Raw genomic sequence first — 17754 nt, 5'->3', positions numbered from 1 at the left:
GTTCGGCCCCTGTGTCCACCAGGAACCAACGTCCCATGGACTTGTCAGTGATGTAAAGGAGGCTGTTCATGTGACCAACCATAGCAGTCATCAAGGGTCGTTCCCCTGGAAGTCGCAGGGCTGGCTGGAAGTCACAGGGCTGACGGCACTTGCGGGCTTTCACTCCCCAGTGCTGGTGATAAAAGCACTACGTTGACTGGGTTTCCTCCGGCTTGTGCTTGGAGGTATCCTGCGGATGGCAGGGCCCTGGCTTGGAGACTTGGCCAAGGTCTGCCTTGTTTTCCTGTTTTGCATGCCAGAGGGCATCTGGCAGCCTTGTGGGGGTCGGAAAAGTCCTCTTCGGACAGATGGAACCGGATATCTTTTGGCATCTGTTCAAGGAATATCTGGTGGAAGAGGAAACACGATTCATGATCCTCTGCCAGGGCCAGCATTTCCACCATGATGTCTGAGGGGCTGCGATCCCCCAACCCATCCAGGTGTAAGAGCCTGGAAGCATGCTGTTGGGGAGTGAGGCCAAACTTCCCTAGGAGTAGATTTTTGAGGGCGGTATACTTGCCCACTGCTGGTGGTGGGTGAATGATGATGCCCATCCTCACTGCTGTGTCCTGGTCCAGTGTGCCCACAATGTGGTAAAGTTTTGTGGCATTGGCGGAGATGGAATTGTGCCTCCACCTGCCCGAACCACATCCATGGGCGATTGGGCCAGAAGTGGGGAAGTTTGAAGGCTACAGCATTCACCTCGGCTACGTCCATAGTTCGCTGGGTCCAGATAGACGACTGGGCATGTTGGGGTCACCTCTGTGGCGCTCGCAGGAGCTGAAGTAAATCACTGCCACCACTTTGAGGGTCGTTAATGACTGTTTTTATTCAAATTCAGCACGTCCCTATAAGGGCAAGATGAGCTCAGTCACCTGGTGCATTGTCACATCATCATCACTGCCCAGGGTGTGGGCTGGAAGGGAGGCTGGAGTCAGAGAGAAACCTCTGATGACGCCATTTTCCCATGGCTGCCCCGCCATGTGGCAATACAAGCGGGGCCAGTTCACATTGAGGATGTGCACCGCCACATAATATTGTTTTCTGTTTTATTATTTGACAATAAAAGAATCTTGAACCTTTAATCAGAATCAAAATTTATTGACAGAAACAAGTCATGAAATTCGGTGTTTTGCGGTAGCATCATAGTTGCAAACATTCATATTTAGACCATCTTAAATTATTACAAATAATAAAAAAAAGTTAAAATAATAGTGCACGAAAAGTAAGGCAGTGTCTTTGGTTCAATGATTATTCAGGAATCTGATGGCAGTGGAGAAGAAGCTGTCCTTGTGCCGCTGAGTCCTTGTCTTTAAGCTCCTGGACCTTTTTCCCGATGGTAGCAGGGTGAAGAGGGTATGGCCTGGGTGGTGGGGGTCTTTGAGAATAGAGTCTGATTTTTTTAAGACACTGCCTCATGTAGATGTCCTTGATGGAGTGGTCTGTGGAGTGAATGTTAAAAAAGGTTATAATTGGACATGAGTAGGGGTGGGAGGTGGTTCTGTGAATGCAGAGCTGGAGTTAAGGACACAGGGATAGGGGAAGGGGAGACTTGGGAGGGGGGGTGTGGTCCTCATAGAAACCAGAGAATTTGATGTTAATGTCATCTGCTTGGAGAGTGTCCAGAAGGTTAATGTTCCTCGCATTTGTAGGTTGCCTCAAATCACAGCGAATGAGACCACGGGCACACATATTTTCATGGGAATGGGATGGAGAATTGAAATGGGTAGCTACTGCGAGATCCCCACTATTGCAGCAGACAGAGTAAAGGTGCTGAATGGAGTGACCTCCAAGTCTCCATCCACTCTCTCCGATTAGAAGGAGGCCACAATAGGAGCACCAGGATGACCTCCGCAGATTCACTTGGAAGGACGATTTGAAGTACCAAATGGTGTAAGAGAGGAGGTATCGGTGCAGATGCAGGATTTCTTGCAATCACAGGGTAGGTACCAAAGTGGGGGGATTGGTGAGAAGGGAGGAGTACATGAGAGAGAGTCATGAAAGGAGCAGCCTGTGTAGAAGGAGAGGGCAAGATGTGTCTGGTAGTGGGATCATTGAGTGGAAATGGCAGATATTGGAAGCGAAAGCTGCTGAGTGGTAGATGAGGTCCTTGTTACGCATATAGGGGCAAAGGGGGCCAGGGCAGATGTGCAGGTAATGGAGGATAGGCGAGTGAGGCCTGATTTGATGCTGGTAGAGGGGGAAGTCAGTTTTTTTTGAAGGAGGTGGTCATCTCTGATGATCTGGCACAGAAGAGGTCCTCCTGGGAGCAGAGGCGATGGGGACCAAGGAATTGGGAGACAGGAGCGGAATCCTTCCAGGTGGAGTCGAGCGGTTTGCAGAAAGATGTCAAGAGCGTGCTCCATTCCAACCGGGGCGCTCTCTGAAACTCCACTCCTGCTTTGCTGCATGAGATGCCTTAACTGGACTGCTCAGTTGGACAACTGCCAAGGAACACTTGGACCGACCATCTCGACCCAGCTGCATTCCTCCAGCCGCTGCCCAGTATCCGCAGCTTTGGTCCCCTGCTTTTGTTTCGGATGCCCAGCCTCCGCAGTGATCTGGCATGGTCCGAAGCAGGGGAGGGAAAGGGGATGGAACTGCGCGCTCCCACTAGAGGGCGCCAGCTCCCTTCGGTTCGCGCTCCCCCGGCTCCGGCAAGAGCGCAAAGTTGGCTCCCTCTCCCTCCCGACTCCAGGTGGGCGGGACCGGCTGCTGATTGGTGAGCTGGGGAGCAGCCGAGAGGCGGTGATTGGAGAGGGAGGGGAAGGGTTGAGAGTGAAGAGGAGAGAGGAGAGGAAAGGGGGGAGGGAGGGGGGTGGGGGGGGGGTCGGCTGTGGGTGCGAGCGCCTCTCCGCTGCCCAGCTCGCGATGTAACGCGCACTCACACACACCCCAGCCGGTGAGAGATCTGCGGGCGCGATCCAGAGCCATGGCTCCGCTTCTCCTCCTGTATCTGCTGCCCGCAGTTGCTGCTGTGGAAGGTAAAGCCTCACCTGGGCAACCTCGTGGGGAAACTTGCATGTTGGAAAAGTTGCAGCTCGTTCTGCACAGGTCGGCGTGGGGGGGGGTTACATCTGCACAGGTCGGCGTGGGGGGGGGTTACATCTGCACAGGTCGGCGTGGGGGGGGGGGGTTACATCTGCACAGGTCGGCGTGGGGGGGGGGGTTACATCTGCACAGGTCGGCGTGGGGGGGGGTTACATCTGCACAGGTCGGCGTGGGGGGGGGGTTACATCTGCACAGGTCGGCGTGGGGGGGGGGGTTACATCTGCACAGGTCGGCGTGGGGGGGGGGGTTACATCTGCACAGGTCGGCGTGGGGGGGGGTTACATCTGCACAGGTCGGCGTGGGGGGGTTGCATCTGCACAGGTCGGCGTGGGGGGGGGGTTACATCTGCACAGGTCGGCGTGGGGGGGGGGTTACATCTGCACAGGTCAGCGTGGGGGGGGGTTACATCTGCACAGGTCAGCGTGGGGGGGGGGGTTACATCTGCACAGGTCGGCGTGGGGGGGGTGTTACATCTGCACAGGTCGGCGTGGGGGGTGGGGGGGTTACTTACATCTGCACAGGTCGGCGTGGGGGGGGGGGTCGCATCTGCACAGGTCGGCGTGGGGGTTACATCTGCACAGGTCGGCGTGGTGGGGGGGGTTCGATCTGCACAGGTTGGGGGGGGGGTTACATCTGCACAGGTCGGCGTGGGTGGGGGGGGGGGGGGTTACATCTGCACAGGTCGGCGTTGGCAGCGCGAAGCCCCGCTCAGGACTTCGCGACTTCATGACAGCGAGTTTTGGTCCAAATTCTCCCCCCACCACCTCCGAAGCCCAGCCTTCTTTAAAGGTGCTTGGTTGGGCTGATGGGCGAGCTTGGCCGCCCAGGGCATTTCATCGGGCTCCCTGCATCACCCCGAGAGCGAGAGAGGGAGAGGGGGTGGGGGACGGACAGGGCTGGCTGCACATTCCAGCACAGGGGATGCAGCTGCTCGGAAAGCACCCCCCCCCCCCCCATCACCCCCAGCTGCGGAGCCCCGACTCCCCGGACAGGGATGGTTTGCCAGGTCCCATGCTGTGGGGACGTGGGGTTGGCAGGTGTCGAGCTGGCCCCTGCTCCGGTGTTCAAACAATGGGCTCTGTCTGCATTGGAACAGCTCTGCGAGTGACCGAACCCCTCTCGCTGTAGTGACGATTGGCCATCGCGTTGAAATGTAACGGCCTGGGATGCTGTCATGAGCAAAGTTGAATTCAACGTGCCTTCATCGTTTTTCCCCGCTGTTCTGTGCCCCCCCCCCCCCCTCCCATTCCCCCTAGTCCCCACTCCTCTTGCTCCGGCTCCCTCTCATCACTCTCTCCCCAGCTCTCCCCCAAATTCCTCCCGCTCTCCCCCCCCCAACTCCCCTCTGCCCTCCCCCTTCCCACCCCCCCCTTCTGGCTCTGCTCCCCCTACCCCCACTGCTCTTTTTACCCCCCTCCATTCTGCTCCCACTCCATTTGCTCTGCAACTCTGATCCCCACCCCACTCTGCTCCCCCCCTCACTCCCCTTACACACTGCCTTCCCCCCCCCCCTGCTTTGCCCCTCTCCTACTGCTCTGCCCCCACCCAGCTCTGTCCTTGTTTCTTGTCTACTGGATATTATAAAACCCTCATCGGGCAGGGCACCATAAGATTTGTCTTTACATTGAATTCCTCGGAAGCAGAATTTGCAGCATTCTCCAGCTTGCATGGTCCTGGTGTTTAATTGTGATGTTACATACTCATTGCTTTTATTTTGCTATTCCTGCCTCATCAGATCTCAGATACAATAAACTCAGGATATAGTCCAACCTGCCAAATCTGAATGAGCAAAAGCTGTTATTGCATCTGCTTAAGAATCTGTAAGGCATGTAAATAAATTCATTTGCTTTTTTTTGGAAGTCACAGACTGGCCCCCAGAGTTGAGGTTAGGGTAGCTGACACTGTGGTGGTGGTGGGGGAGGATGGGGATGGAAGCCTGCAATACTGGATGGTCTCATTATTTGCAACCGGTGCCTTGCAAATGCTTGTTGAGCTGTGAGAGAATTACCTCAATGTCGCCACTCTCTGAGTGTATTAGTGCATTGCTTCCATTGAGCCTTCTAATGAGGGTCTCTGGGGAGATGGGCTTCACAACCCGACCCCCCCCCTCCCCATTTCAAACGCATTTGCTTGCAAGTCACATCTCCCTCTGTCACTAAACCAAAGGGGGATTTGCAAGATGTCAAAGCGGCAGGAAAACCTTCCAGCTTGCAACAAAGGCAGTCTGGGAGAAAGGGGAGAGGTTTGTGGACTGAAGATTAGGGCAAGGGTCTGTGACTCTCTGCCACCGAGGATGGGACCTAGACAATTCCCTGGTGACTACCTGCAATCTGTCCAGCTGATGCAGTCAGGAAAATTGCTGTAACATTGTCTGGGATTGTTTGAAAAACCTCCACATTGCACCTTGAGTTTTTTTTGGTAAAAGAAGAGTTGTGTTTTATTCCCTCTCAGACCTCTAACCCCCTACCCCTAAGCTTGAAATGGAAAGCAGTCACACACGCGAAGGCCTTCAGGGGACCAACTCGCTTGTGTCCCTTCACGGTTCTTCTTGGGCTGGAATGATGTGGGAAGATAGTTTTGCAGATTTTGGGGCACAGGCAGGGCACAACCAGAAAATCCATCAGGGGATCGAGGGTAGCTGAAAACCCAATGCATGTACTGTGTAGCCAGTTGTGGGAGCTGTCAGCATTTCCCAATGTGCTTCTCCCAATTCCGTGTATGAGGCAATTGCTGACTGAGTATTTCAGACCTGATGTGGGGCTGTTGAAGCACGAAACACAGAGTACTATGAGAAGCAAAAACTGTATGTGTCTATCTGCATGCCTTTGTATGTCTCTCGCTCTCCTGTTCCCTCTCCCTGTGCAGATGTGTGTGCACCTCTTTCTGTCGCGTGTTCTTGTACTCTGTGGATGGATGTTTGTGTATGGGACTATGTGTGAAATTGTGTGTTTCTGATTTATTTCTTTGACTTCTTACATGGGTGTATGCTATTGCATTTGTAACTCTGAATGTTGTCATTGTGCTTCTATCTGTGCATGAGAATGGGTGTGCATTAGTGTGTGCCTCCATGAGCGAGGGGATGTGCATCCGTGTGTGTGTGCGCTTCTCTAAGGAGATGTACTTCTGTGTGCGTGCATGTATCTCCCTGGCTTGTGCGAGTGTTTACCTTCCACTGAGTTGCTACCTCTGTGTACACACGTGTGCGTCTCCCCATGTGTGTACCTCTGGGCTTTTCTGAGTGTTCCTGTGTGTCTCCATGAGCACGTACAGGTGTCCCTCCATGTGTTTTTGAATGTTTCCCTGAGGGTGAATGTGTTTCCTTGAATGTGTTTGTGTGTCACCCAGTGTGTGTATGTGTTGCATGTATGAGTGTTTTCCTGTTTCAGCATCCCTCTTCCCTCTCCCCCCTGGAGCTTTCATCTTGAACTGCCCAGACAGTTATCGGGCTTCAATCCTTCCTGTGAAATGTGCCGAGGCTGTGATCAGGGAGTTTTGGATCCGGAGTCTGGTTGAGGTAGAAACTGATGGGGGCCACGAGGAAACCACACACTTAGTGGGAGATGTTAACTGAGAGTTTTCACTCTCATTGTGCCTCTTTATTTAATTTATACAGTTTAAAGCTGAAAACCAAATTCAGAATTTGGCTCAAGTTGCCAAAATACCATTTAAAGAAAAATAACCTTATTGATTTGGTTGTGATATACAAATGAGTTACGTGTGTGTCTGAGTTGGTGTGTATAAATAAGGTCATGAGATGCAAGTCTGATATTAGAAATGCATAGCACCATATTTAGTTGGCATATATAGGACCCATAGGGCAATGAAAACTGGCATACCCTGTTTAAATTTGCAATGTGGGCCTATAATTTGAATTGCAATGCAAACATTGATATGTTTATTTGGCTGGACAAGTCACATATTGGTTAAGTTTAAGGTGGTGAAATTGAACTGAAATCACTAAATAGTTTTGCAAAATGAGAATACATCTATGTTTCTTAAATGAGTGCAATATTAGAGTTTTTAAAATATTTTTTTCTCCTTGGTTCAAAGAAAAAATGTTTGGAGAAATGACCATGAACAGTAAAGTGATATTTTCCTTTAGAATGTCAGTGTGAATGGATTTGATTGTGCCTGTGTCAGATGAAGACAAGCTGGGCAGAACTTGAACATAAAGCAGACCTAAAGGTTCCAGGAGTAGGTGAGCCAGGAATGGTCATTGCTGTTGTGAAATGTTTGTCGGATTCTGCCTGTTCTTTCTGCAAGTTTCACAAGTGGGAGTATCTTGAATGAGGAGCATCGTGGAAGAGTACAGCACCGACCGGACAGGCCCTTTGGCAGGTGGTGACTGTGGTGATCTTGTGGATAAGGGAACTTATTTCTTTGTCTTGGCTTCGCGGACGAAGATTTATGGAGGGGTACGTCCACGTCTGCTGCAGGCTCATTGGTGACTGACAAGTCTGATGCGGGACAGGCAGGCACGGTTGCAGCGGTTGCAAGGGAAAATTGGTTGGTTGGGGTTGGGTGTTGGGTTTTTCCTCCTTTGTCTTTTGTCAGTGAGGTGGGCTCTGCGGTCTTCTTCAAAGGAGATTGCTGCCTGCCAAACTGTGAGGCGCCAAGATGCACAGTTGGAGACGATATCAGCCCACTGGTGGTGGTCAATGTGGCAGGCACCAAGCAGTCCTTGTACCTCTTCTTTGGTGCACCTCTGTCTCAGTGGCCAGTGGAGAGCTCACCATAGAACACGATCTTGGGAAGGCGATGGTCCTCCATTCTGGAGACGTGACCCACCCAGCGCAGTTGGGTCTTCAGCAGCGTGAATTCGATGCTTGCGGACTCTGCCAGCTCGAGTACTTCGATGTTGGTGATGAAGTCATTCCAATGAATGTTGAGGATGGAGTGGAGACAGCGTTGATGGAAGCGTTCTAGGAGCCGTAGGTGACTTATTTAAGGCCTTACTAAAGTACATGCAGGCAACATCAACTTTCTCTATCCTCATTAATCATCTCTGTGACCTCCTTTTAAAAAAAAAAACGGTAAAGTTTGTAAAGCATGAATAAAGCCCTACTTTTCCAAAAGCCAATACCTATCCTGAAGAATCATACCTTATTAGAACCTTGCATAGCTTCCTGGCAACAGATGCAAGGTTCACAGGCCTTTTATTTGCTTGATTGCCCTTTTTATACAGAACAACAACATTGGGTGCTCTCCAGTCCTGTTGAATGTTGCCTGTGGCTAGAGAGGACACAGATCGCAGTCATACTTCAAGGTTAAGGGCATGAGACATTCAAAACTGGGATGATGGGAACTTCCCTCCAAGTGGGTGGTGAATTTCTGGAACTATGTACCCCAGGAAGTTGAGACCGCCTCACTGGAGCCATTTAATAGGAAGTAGATAGATTTTGAAGGTGCAGAGGATTGGGAGCTTCAGGCAACAGGTACAGAGGGAGTAGATCAGCAGTAACCTCTTAATAGTAGGGACATTTGATAGGCAGAGTGGCCTGATCCTTTTCCTTCTACCTGGAGTTTGCTGGTTTCTTGATGCTCTCGTCTCTGCATGTGGTCGATGGCCGTTTGGAAGGTTGAGCATTGTGACAGAAGGGAGTGGAGGAGAGAGTGACCTCCCGCAGCATGTGTGAGAAGCGTCTGCTATTGTAATGACCTGAAGCCTCTTTGGTATTGGTTTGAGCCTGTGGCAGCCAGACAGAGCTGGCTGGTCACCTGCTGTCCCAGTCACTGTGACTCTGGTGAATTGGAAGGCTTTGGGGAAATCCCATCGACCTTCTACTGCTGGTCACTCACCTCAATCTTTTCCCACAAAGACAACAACTCGTTTAGTTCTTGAGTGAATTACCCAAAGAGAAGCTCAAGTTTATTATCATCTGACTGCACATAGATAACCAACAAAACAGTGTTGCTTTGTCAGATATGTGCACACATATAATAGCATATAACAATCCAATATATACATGAACACATCAGTTAAAATAGATATAAATATTTGGGAAGGGCGGTGCTGATTTTGATGCTCCCGCACCACCTCCTAGATGGTAGTGGTTGAAAAATCCTGTGCTGGATGGAAAGGGTCCTCGATAATTCTTTGAACTCTTATTTAAGCAACGCTCCCGCTGAATGTCATCAATAGAGGAAAGAGAGATGCCAGAGTTCTTCTCAGGTGTTTTGACGATCCTCATTATTGACTTCTCGTACAATGCTTTGCATTTGCCGTACCAGACAAAGATGCAGCCAGACGGGGCTCTCTCAACTGTGCTCCTGTAAAATGTTGTCAAGATGGGGGTGCTGGTAGCCTTGCCCTCCTTAACCTCCTTAGGGAGTGTAGGCTCTGCTGGACTTTCCTGACTAATGAGATGTTGAGTCGGTCATGTGGTACATGCTCTCTATGTGATGTGTATTGTGTTAATCTTTCATCTCAAATTAGAAATATTTCCCCGGGATCCTGAACTTCAGAAATGTTGTTCTGATGTCCGCACATGTAATGGCGCCAGGGTGTGTATCATGCCTCGCTTCTGCCCTCCCATCTCTGCTTACCTTAATGGAGGCTGTTTGCCTGTTGTCATAACTACTTTGAGTGGGCTGTGATGTGTACAGTTACATATGGAAGGAACAAACCACCCATCTCCATAGCAACCTCCCAGCCCCTTGCACAGGGCATTCTAAACTTAGCAAGTCCCAAGCACTGTTCTAGCAGGGAAAGCTTTGTAAATCTGTAAGTATGCTTTTCAAAAGGCAGCTTCAGGGTTTGTTTGAATGTGGTGTTGCCAATAATTTAAGATCGAAAGATCCTGGAGTGTCATGTATCACACAGTGCATTTTCCTGTGTTTGTCCAGTAAAGACATACGAAGAGGCACCACTAGCCCAGTGAGAGAAACAAAAGCAACGGAGAGTCCCTTCTGAGACACGAATGTCCATAGATCCCATCACATCCTCCGAGGTCTCTGCCTCCTGACACCCTGTAATCTCTGTGCCTTGTCTGTTCCAGTGGTGAGTCTGAGCTCCAGGCATCTGAGTCGTCCTCCTCGACCCCTGGTTCCCAGCCCCCGATACGATCAGTAAGCTGTCAGGGTCCTTTGGGAGCCCTGCATGCCGTGGATCCCAGTCCCTGGTTCCCACAAGCTTGTCTCCAGCAGCCCAAGTAGCAGCCTCTCCTTCACAGTGCAGGAGGAGGCGGGTGTTTTCCCACTTTCGTGCTCTGAGCCAATCCGCTGCTCCCCCACAGCCCTGAAGGTCTGGGCTGCCGATCTTCACAGACATCGATTTCAATTGGGGGGGTGGAGGAATGCATCGCTGACCCAGTTGACAGGCAATTTGAATCTGTGCCCATGGGAATGGAAATGTGAGCTGGTGCTTGATGCAGCAAGATCACAGGACATCTGGGACCAGGGTGAACGATGAAGCCTCCTTGTCCAGGGAGAGATGGAGCATTGACGGAAGTGGAAATGGAGATGACCTTCAGTAATCGAATAGATTGCGAGATATCAAAGAGTGAGAGTGAGGAGGAAAAGTAGGAATAACACACCTAAAATTTTCCGCAACAACGTAAATCACCTCATTAAAGTGAAATGATCTCCCAGTCTGTACACAGCCTGCCTCCCTGGAGTAGAGGAGACCATGTCAGAAGCACAAGATGCGATATGTGTCCCCCCTGAAGATCCTCATCTCCCATGAGGTGAAGGATTCATGCCCGAAGTGCTGCTAAAACCATGGCATCCTGATCAGCTGGGGGTGGGGTAGTGTTTGAGTCCCCTTACCATACCTGGGGGGGGGGGATGACTTCCTTCCATTGTTGATGATCAAAGTTCCCTGTGTGCCAACATGATCACCCACCACGTGTAGCAGATCAAGCAAAGGCAGCACTTGAACTTGAACTTAACTCTTGCTCCTCACTTTTATCCAGTTTCGAGTAAACCCAAGATGTGTGAAATCCACAAATGTTTTGGGGATTGCTCCTTTTGAGGAGATGCAGTGTTGGCTGCATGGATTGTCTGGTCCTTTTGGGAAGGAGCAGCATCATAGAAATGACCTGTGTGATCAGAGGCATCTCCCGGGTCCTTGCTCTTGGCTGCCTCGTGGGAGGCCCTTCTGGCTGTTGGCATACAGGAGCTGTGGGGAAAATATCCGAGCAGAGGAATGAAGGAACTTGAATATGGTTGTTAAGTAAAATGGAAGCTTTGTTAATGACCTGGTGAAAGGAATTTATCACATTCAATGGATGATGCTTGCTGCATTACACATAATCTGATAGCAGATACGAGATAAAAGTAAGATTTAACACTAGCCTGAAAATGAGCTACCCAGCCAATTAATGCTCTGATACAAGTTGTTTGTTCTAATTGGTGTTGGCTGTACTGGTACAGTATTTATGCATTTTTGAGGCTTCTATTCACTGAGCTTTAGGAACATCACTGTGGTTTGCAAGGAAGCTGGCAGTGGACTTCCGCTGGCACACATTCTCCAGAACTGGGGTTGGGGAGGGGGGTGGGGGGGGGTCTCCTTTGGCCTTGCACCCCAGCGAGTGCTCAGTGAGGAGCCCAGCTTGCTGGCTTTGAGTCACTCTGTGATTTAACCTCCTTGAAATGATGTGTCCAGCCATGGGCAGTCGCTCTCTGTTTGAACGCATCGCCGTGCGGTGTGCAAAGGTGCTTGAGAAACGCGGAATCCAGGGGAAGTAAAGGGTAACCAATATTTTGGACCCTGGGCTCTTCATCAGGAATCAGGAAAAATGGGCAACATCTGAATAAGGAGGAAGAGGGAGGGGAGGAGTGCAGGCTAACAGGATATTACCGAATGCTCTGGTTTCCTCCCATGTTTTCGGGTGGCACGGTCATCGAAGCAGTTAATGTGATGCTATTTCCTTCAGATGCTCTGGTTTCCTCCCACCTTCCAAAAATGTACTTAATTGGTGCATTTGGGTAGCAGGGGCTTGTGAACAAGAAGGGCCTGTTTCCGTCCTAATTAAATGTACACCATGGTAGCAGGTCCTTTCGGCCCATGCGCCTATGCTGACCAATTAACCTACAACTCCCAGTATGTTTTGAAGGGTGGGAGGAAACTGGAACTCCCGAGAACTATCAGCACCGACATGGGGAGAATGTGCAAGCTCCTTACAGACAGCGCGGGATTTGAACCCCGATCGCTGGCGCTGTAAAGGCATTGCGCTAACTGCTTCACTAACCGTGACACCCTGTTTGTCTATGTCTAAATTCCCTACCCTGGGAAAAGACTGATTATTTACCTTATCTATGCTCCCTATCATTTTTCTAAATCTCTGCATGCTCCACTCCTTTGCTTCAGGGAGAAAGGGTTCCAATCAATCCTTAAAATTCGTATCCTACAGTCCCAGTGATACTCTTGTATATTGGTTCTATCCCCTTTCCTACGTAATCTTTCCTACAGGTGGGTGACCAGAACTGTGCGCAATACTCCAAATCTCGTACAATTGTATCATAATGACCATACTCTTGTACGCATAAGCCTTCTTCACCACCCTGTCTACTTGTGTTCCTACTTTCATGGAACTCTATTCCCCTAAATCTTTCTGTTCTACCACACTCTGCAGGGGACTGTGGCGGTTTTAAAAAAAAACTTTAATTTTAATTTGGAGATACAGCACTGTAAAAGGCCTTTCTAGCCCACGCCGCCCAACGACACGTAATTAACCTACCAACCTTCCACTACTTTGGAGCGTGGGAGGAAACCGGAGCACCTGGGGGAAAACCGTCTTAGATTAAAAGGTGCAGTGTCAGTAATATCATGGGCAAACTACAACCTCCTTACAGAAGCACTGGATTTGAACCCGGATCGCTGCCCTACAATAACATTGCTCTAACTGAGATGCTAACCATGTTGCTCCTCTGGTATAACCTACCAATGTGCCACTCTTCACACTTCTCTGAGTTAAATTCCATTTTAAAATGCCTGGTCCATGCTGGCCTTGGCTGTTATGCATTTGAGGTTTTGAAATACCCTATGCGCGGATATGTGAGGCTTCATTCATTGTTTAATACCAATCTAAAATGGTTCCCCACGGCACACAGCATGTATATGAGTGACAACGTCGTCATGCTTAGTGTGATGAAGTCATATGAATGCAGGCATATATACATAAACCTTTCCTCCCCCCCCCCCCCCCCCCCCAATAAATACTTTGTGAAAATTACTTACAGGCAGCACTTATACTAAACTACGATAATTCCGTTGTGTCCCTATGCTAATAGTGAGAATTACAATTACACTATCAAGTAAGTATGAAACGATAAACCACCAAGTCACTATACATAATCCTTCAGTTGTTCTGGATGACCTTTTTCCTTCTTTGATTGTCTCAGAGAGGTAGAATCCATCGGAGTACTTTGCAACTTCTCAGGATTCTTTTCCTTCTGCTGGTACCTCAGTTGGTGGCAAGGATTTGGATGTTGCATAGGACTGTAGGATGTAGTGTAGGACTGCTCTGTTGAGTCATCAGATTGATCAGTTGAGACGGGGCCTCATTTCTTGACGATAATTCTGGAGCGTTGATGGCGGAATGAGCTCTGGGGAATCTCATCGGAATCACGAGCATTGGGTGTGGCAGTAGGATCCTTCACTGCTCTCAATTGGTCATTGTGCAGTTACCATATTTTAGTTCCCATCAGTATAGAATACAAGCAAGGACTTTTTTTTTAAAAGAATGCCCCCTCTCACCCATGGCTCCCTACTGTCCTGGTACTCTCGTACCAGAACTGGTTCTCCCACTTCTAGAGATGTGATAGATTTACTTGGAAACGTGGATTGTTCGAAGGCTGTACTATGGAAAGTCTTGTTCTTAAGTTACATCCAAACATCAAATCAGCTGGTGTTTGTTTGGTGGAAGAGTGCAATGTGTTTCTGTATCCGATTTGGTGACTCCATGATGCTTTTTGGGGTTTCTTGGTTTTCGTGACCACCTTGAAAGTCTGTACAAAGCGTTCTGCTTCCCCAGAGGTGTTTGGGTGGTAGGGTGTTGACAAGATGAGTCGAATACTGTAATTGTGCAGGAGTAGCTTAAGAGCCTCCGATACAAACTGTGGACCATTGTGGGAAACCAGTTCAATTGGTAATTCATGAAATGCAAATATACTTTGCAGATTTTTCAATTGTCTGGTCTGTAATTGTTTTCTCGTGTGTTACCACTGGCCATTCAGAATGTGCCTCCTCAACAATGAGGACATTTTCTCCCATGAAAGGAGCAGCAAACTCCTTGTGAATCTGGTGCCATGGTCGTGATGGATGATTCCATGGTTTGGCTTCAGCTTGAGGGACTTTGGGTGGCATATCTTGACAAATGCCACACCTTCTTACTGTCTGTTCAATATTAATGCCCATTGATGGCCACCAGACATGAATTTGTGCCCACGCCTTCATCCACACCATCCCTGGGTGGTTGTTGTGGAGCTCTGATAACATGGCCGTCTGCCATTTTGTGGGAATGAGTGTCCTGGACCACGCCCCCCCACCCCAAAACAATAAACAACCTTATTCAACTGAAATCTGTTGGCGCCTTGTATAATAAGGTTTTAGTTCTTCAGAGATGGCTTTAGCCTCTGGCCACCCATTTAACGTGAAATATAGGACCTTTGATTTGTTGCTTCTTTTTGCAAATCGTTTTTGCCGTTATGGGTAAGTGGTGAAGTTGTTCTTGATTGATGGCTCTGCCGTCCTTTTAATTATCTTATCTTTCTTTTCAATTTCCAGAGGAGGCAAGTGAGAGAGAACATCAGTGTGGTTGTTTGGAACATCAGTGTGGTTGTTTGGAACATCAGCGTGGTTGTTTGGAACATCAGCGTGGTTGTTTGGAACATCAGCGTGGTTGTTTGGAACATCAGCGTGGTTGTTTGGAACATCAGCGTGGTTGTTTGGAACATCAGCGTGGTTGTTTGGAACATCAGCGTGGTTGTTTGGAACATCAGCGTGGTTGTTTGGAACATCAGCGTGGTTGTTTGGAACATCAGTGTGGTTGTTTGGCACTGCTGGTTTATGTTTCTAATTTTATGCGGAGAGCTGCATAGCCCATCTTTTGAATTCTTGCTGCAGTAGCACTGGTATTCTCTTTTTAGGACCTAGAATCAAACTTAGTGGTTTGTTGTCTGTTACTAAGGTAAACTTTCTACCATATAAGTATTGGAGGAATTGTTTGACACCAAATATTTATGGCAAATCCTTTTTCCATTTGTGCATAATTATGTTTACAAGTCGTCAAAGACTGGGAAGCATAAGCTACCAGTTGTTCCCCTTTCTCCATTACCTGTGACAGCACCACTCCTAATCCGACTGGTGAAGCATCCACCACCTGGGTCACTTCTTTGCTTGGGTCATTGGTGCTTGATGTTAGTAGGTCTTTCAAGTGATCTACCACATTACTGGTCTCTTCATTTCTGATCTTTTCTTAATAATTGGTTGAGTGGGTTGCGCAGCATTGACATACTTGGAGTGTGCTTCCAATAATGGTTAACCAAACTCAGGAATGACTGCAGTTCAGCTCGGCTTGTTCGGTAGGGTGCTCTGTGGACAGCTTCGGTCCTGGCGATGTCCATCCGGATGGACTCCTTCACTGTTAATTGCAAAGCCTAAATATGTTACAGAAGGTACCATAAATACACCCTTGTCCTGGTGCAGACGGATATTTGCTTGTTGTAATCAGGTTGGAACTTTTTCTACATTGGACAGGTGTTCAGAGTCGTTTTGACTGGTTATTATTGAGGTAATACCTTACATCCAAGCAATAATTTCTCCATGGCCACTTGAAACATTGTTGGGACTGCTGATATTCTGTATGGCATTCGGGTGAATAACCCCAAGTGAGTATTGATGGCCACATATTTCTTTGAGTCTTCATCCAATTTTCTTTGTTGGTGTGCTTGTGATAAATCCAGCTTCATGAATTTCTTCCCCAGGCCATCTGGTACTTCTTGAGTACTTGCTCCAGTTTTGGCTTGCCCTCGTCTTCCAGGCATAAGTTCATTATGGATCCAATTTCCATCCAATCTAATTAAATGTGTGATGGCCAGTTTCTATCAAACAACGCCAGCTACTTGGTCTCAACGATGTCGAAGTGTAATCTTTTCGGTGTTTGTTCTTTATATTTCACGTGTAGCAGTTGTTGTTTTACTCTTATTGGCATTAGCCAAACTGCTGTCTGTGTCCAACTCCACCCGAAGAGGTTCATTGTTGATTTTCACCTTGTAGAATTCCAATTTTTTTTTTTTTCTCTCTATTCTATCCTTAAATCCAAGAACATGCATGACTTCCACTGTCTTGTCTTCCTCCCGAGTTGTTTGTTTCAGTGCTGGGGCTGTCAACCTTCTCCCCCATTCTTACTCCTATGGGTCGCCTTTCGTATCTTGGGCCTTTCTTTTTGTCCTTCTAACCTTTGTTTTCTGGACACTTGATGCTTATGTGCTCCTCTTTGTAATGTAGATGGCATCTAGATCTTCCTAAGTAACACTTACCAGGGCTGGTTGCTTTTCCCACAGCGAAAGCATTCTTGGTGGAAGAATTTGCCCACCAGTAGTGGTTCTCCTTGGCAGATGACCAAGTTATTATTGGCCATCTCGAAACCCAAGGCTGTTACTTTTTTTTTAAACTTAGTAATCGTTGTCTGGCACTGAGGTCTGTTAAACCCATTACCACTCGGTCTCATAATGCTTCACTTAAGAATTCACCAAACTCACCATGTCGTGATAGTTCATGTAATTCAGTCAAAAGTTGGCTTGCTGATTTTCCCATTCTCCGTAATAAAATTGTTATCTTTCTGCCATAACAGGTGGTTTGGGACTTGGATGTGCCCCTATTATAGCACACAACTCTGCATTAGTTTTTGTTCCTTGTGTTTCAGGTGCTATTAGAGATTTTATCAGTTGAAATGTTTTACTTCCCATTTGCCTTAAAAATAGTAACCGTCTTAGATTAAAAGGTACAGTGTCAGTAATGTTATGGGCACAGAGTGATGATCAAATCTTCTACATAGTCATCCCAGTTTTCTTCAGAGTCCACGAACTTTCCAAACTATGACTGCCATTTTGAGGCTTTGTACTTTTTTTTCTTTGTTCTCTGTGACTGAGCTTGTGGGGTCCATTGTAGGGGATAATCGTGTTTCCTTTTTAAATCTTCACTCCAGCGCTTGGAGCATTGAGGAGGTCGTTGCCAATCTGTTATGTATTCGAGGCTCAGAAATACACTGGACGCGGAGACGAGAGGCTTCATTCATTGCTTAATACAAATCTAAAATGGTTCCCCGCAGCTCACAGTATGTATGTGGGTGATGATGTCATCATCCTCAGGGTGCTGATGTCATATGCACACAGACATGTGCACATAAAGCTGGTTAGCTCCTGAAATGCAGGGTCTAGCATTAATTCACAACTAAGCACACACCTAGAGCATGTTTTAAGCCCTTTGGGTACCTGACAGAGGGTCTCCTGAAGGATGAAGCCTGGGGCCAATTCCTACAAAGCTTTGTACAGGGCAATGCAGGCACAGGGTGGATGCAGCTGGGACAGTATTACCTTGCATGGCATTGTCCACCACCTGCATTTCCAGAAGGTATTGTGGTTCCACTTCAAGCCAGGAAAGTACTCTTTTGTATTCCAGTATGTGTTTTTCTACTCTTGGACAGAAGAGTCCTGTGTGCC

The 17754-nt window shown here is 48.3% G+C and overlaps 1 protein-coding gene across 11 annotated transcripts in view; it reads left to right on the top strand.

Annotated features, from left to right (window-relative positions):
• Positions 1–2889: 2889 nt before the first annotated feature.
• Positions 2890–17754, top strand: part of LOC138742284 (ephrin type-B receptor 1) — a 507783-nt gene continuing 492918 nt past the window's right edge. For 9 of the 11 annotated variants that reach the window (XM_069896471.1, XM_069896465.1, XM_069896476.1 and 6 more), the window contains exon 1: positions 2890–3023. In XM_069896471.1, coding sequence (XP_069752572.1) covers positions 2972–3023 — 52 coding nt within the window. In that variant the 5' untranslated portion in view covers positions 2890–2971. Of the gene's footprint in view, positions 3024–9753; positions 9815–17754 lie in introns of those variants that run through there. The other 2 variants (XM_069896467.1, XM_069896473.1) reach the window with 1 other exon arrangement.

Source organism: Narcine bancroftii, chromosome 9 (genome assembly GCF_036971445.1).
Source record: "Narcine bancroftii isolate sNarBan1 chromosome 9, sNarBan1.hap1, whole genome shotgun sequence".
NCBI classification, from domain to species: domain Eukaryota; kingdom Metazoa; phylum Chordata; class Chondrichthyes; order Torpediniformes; family Narcinidae; genus Narcine; species Narcine bancroftii.
This window is presented reverse-complemented; position numbering and strand designations above follow the sequence as displayed.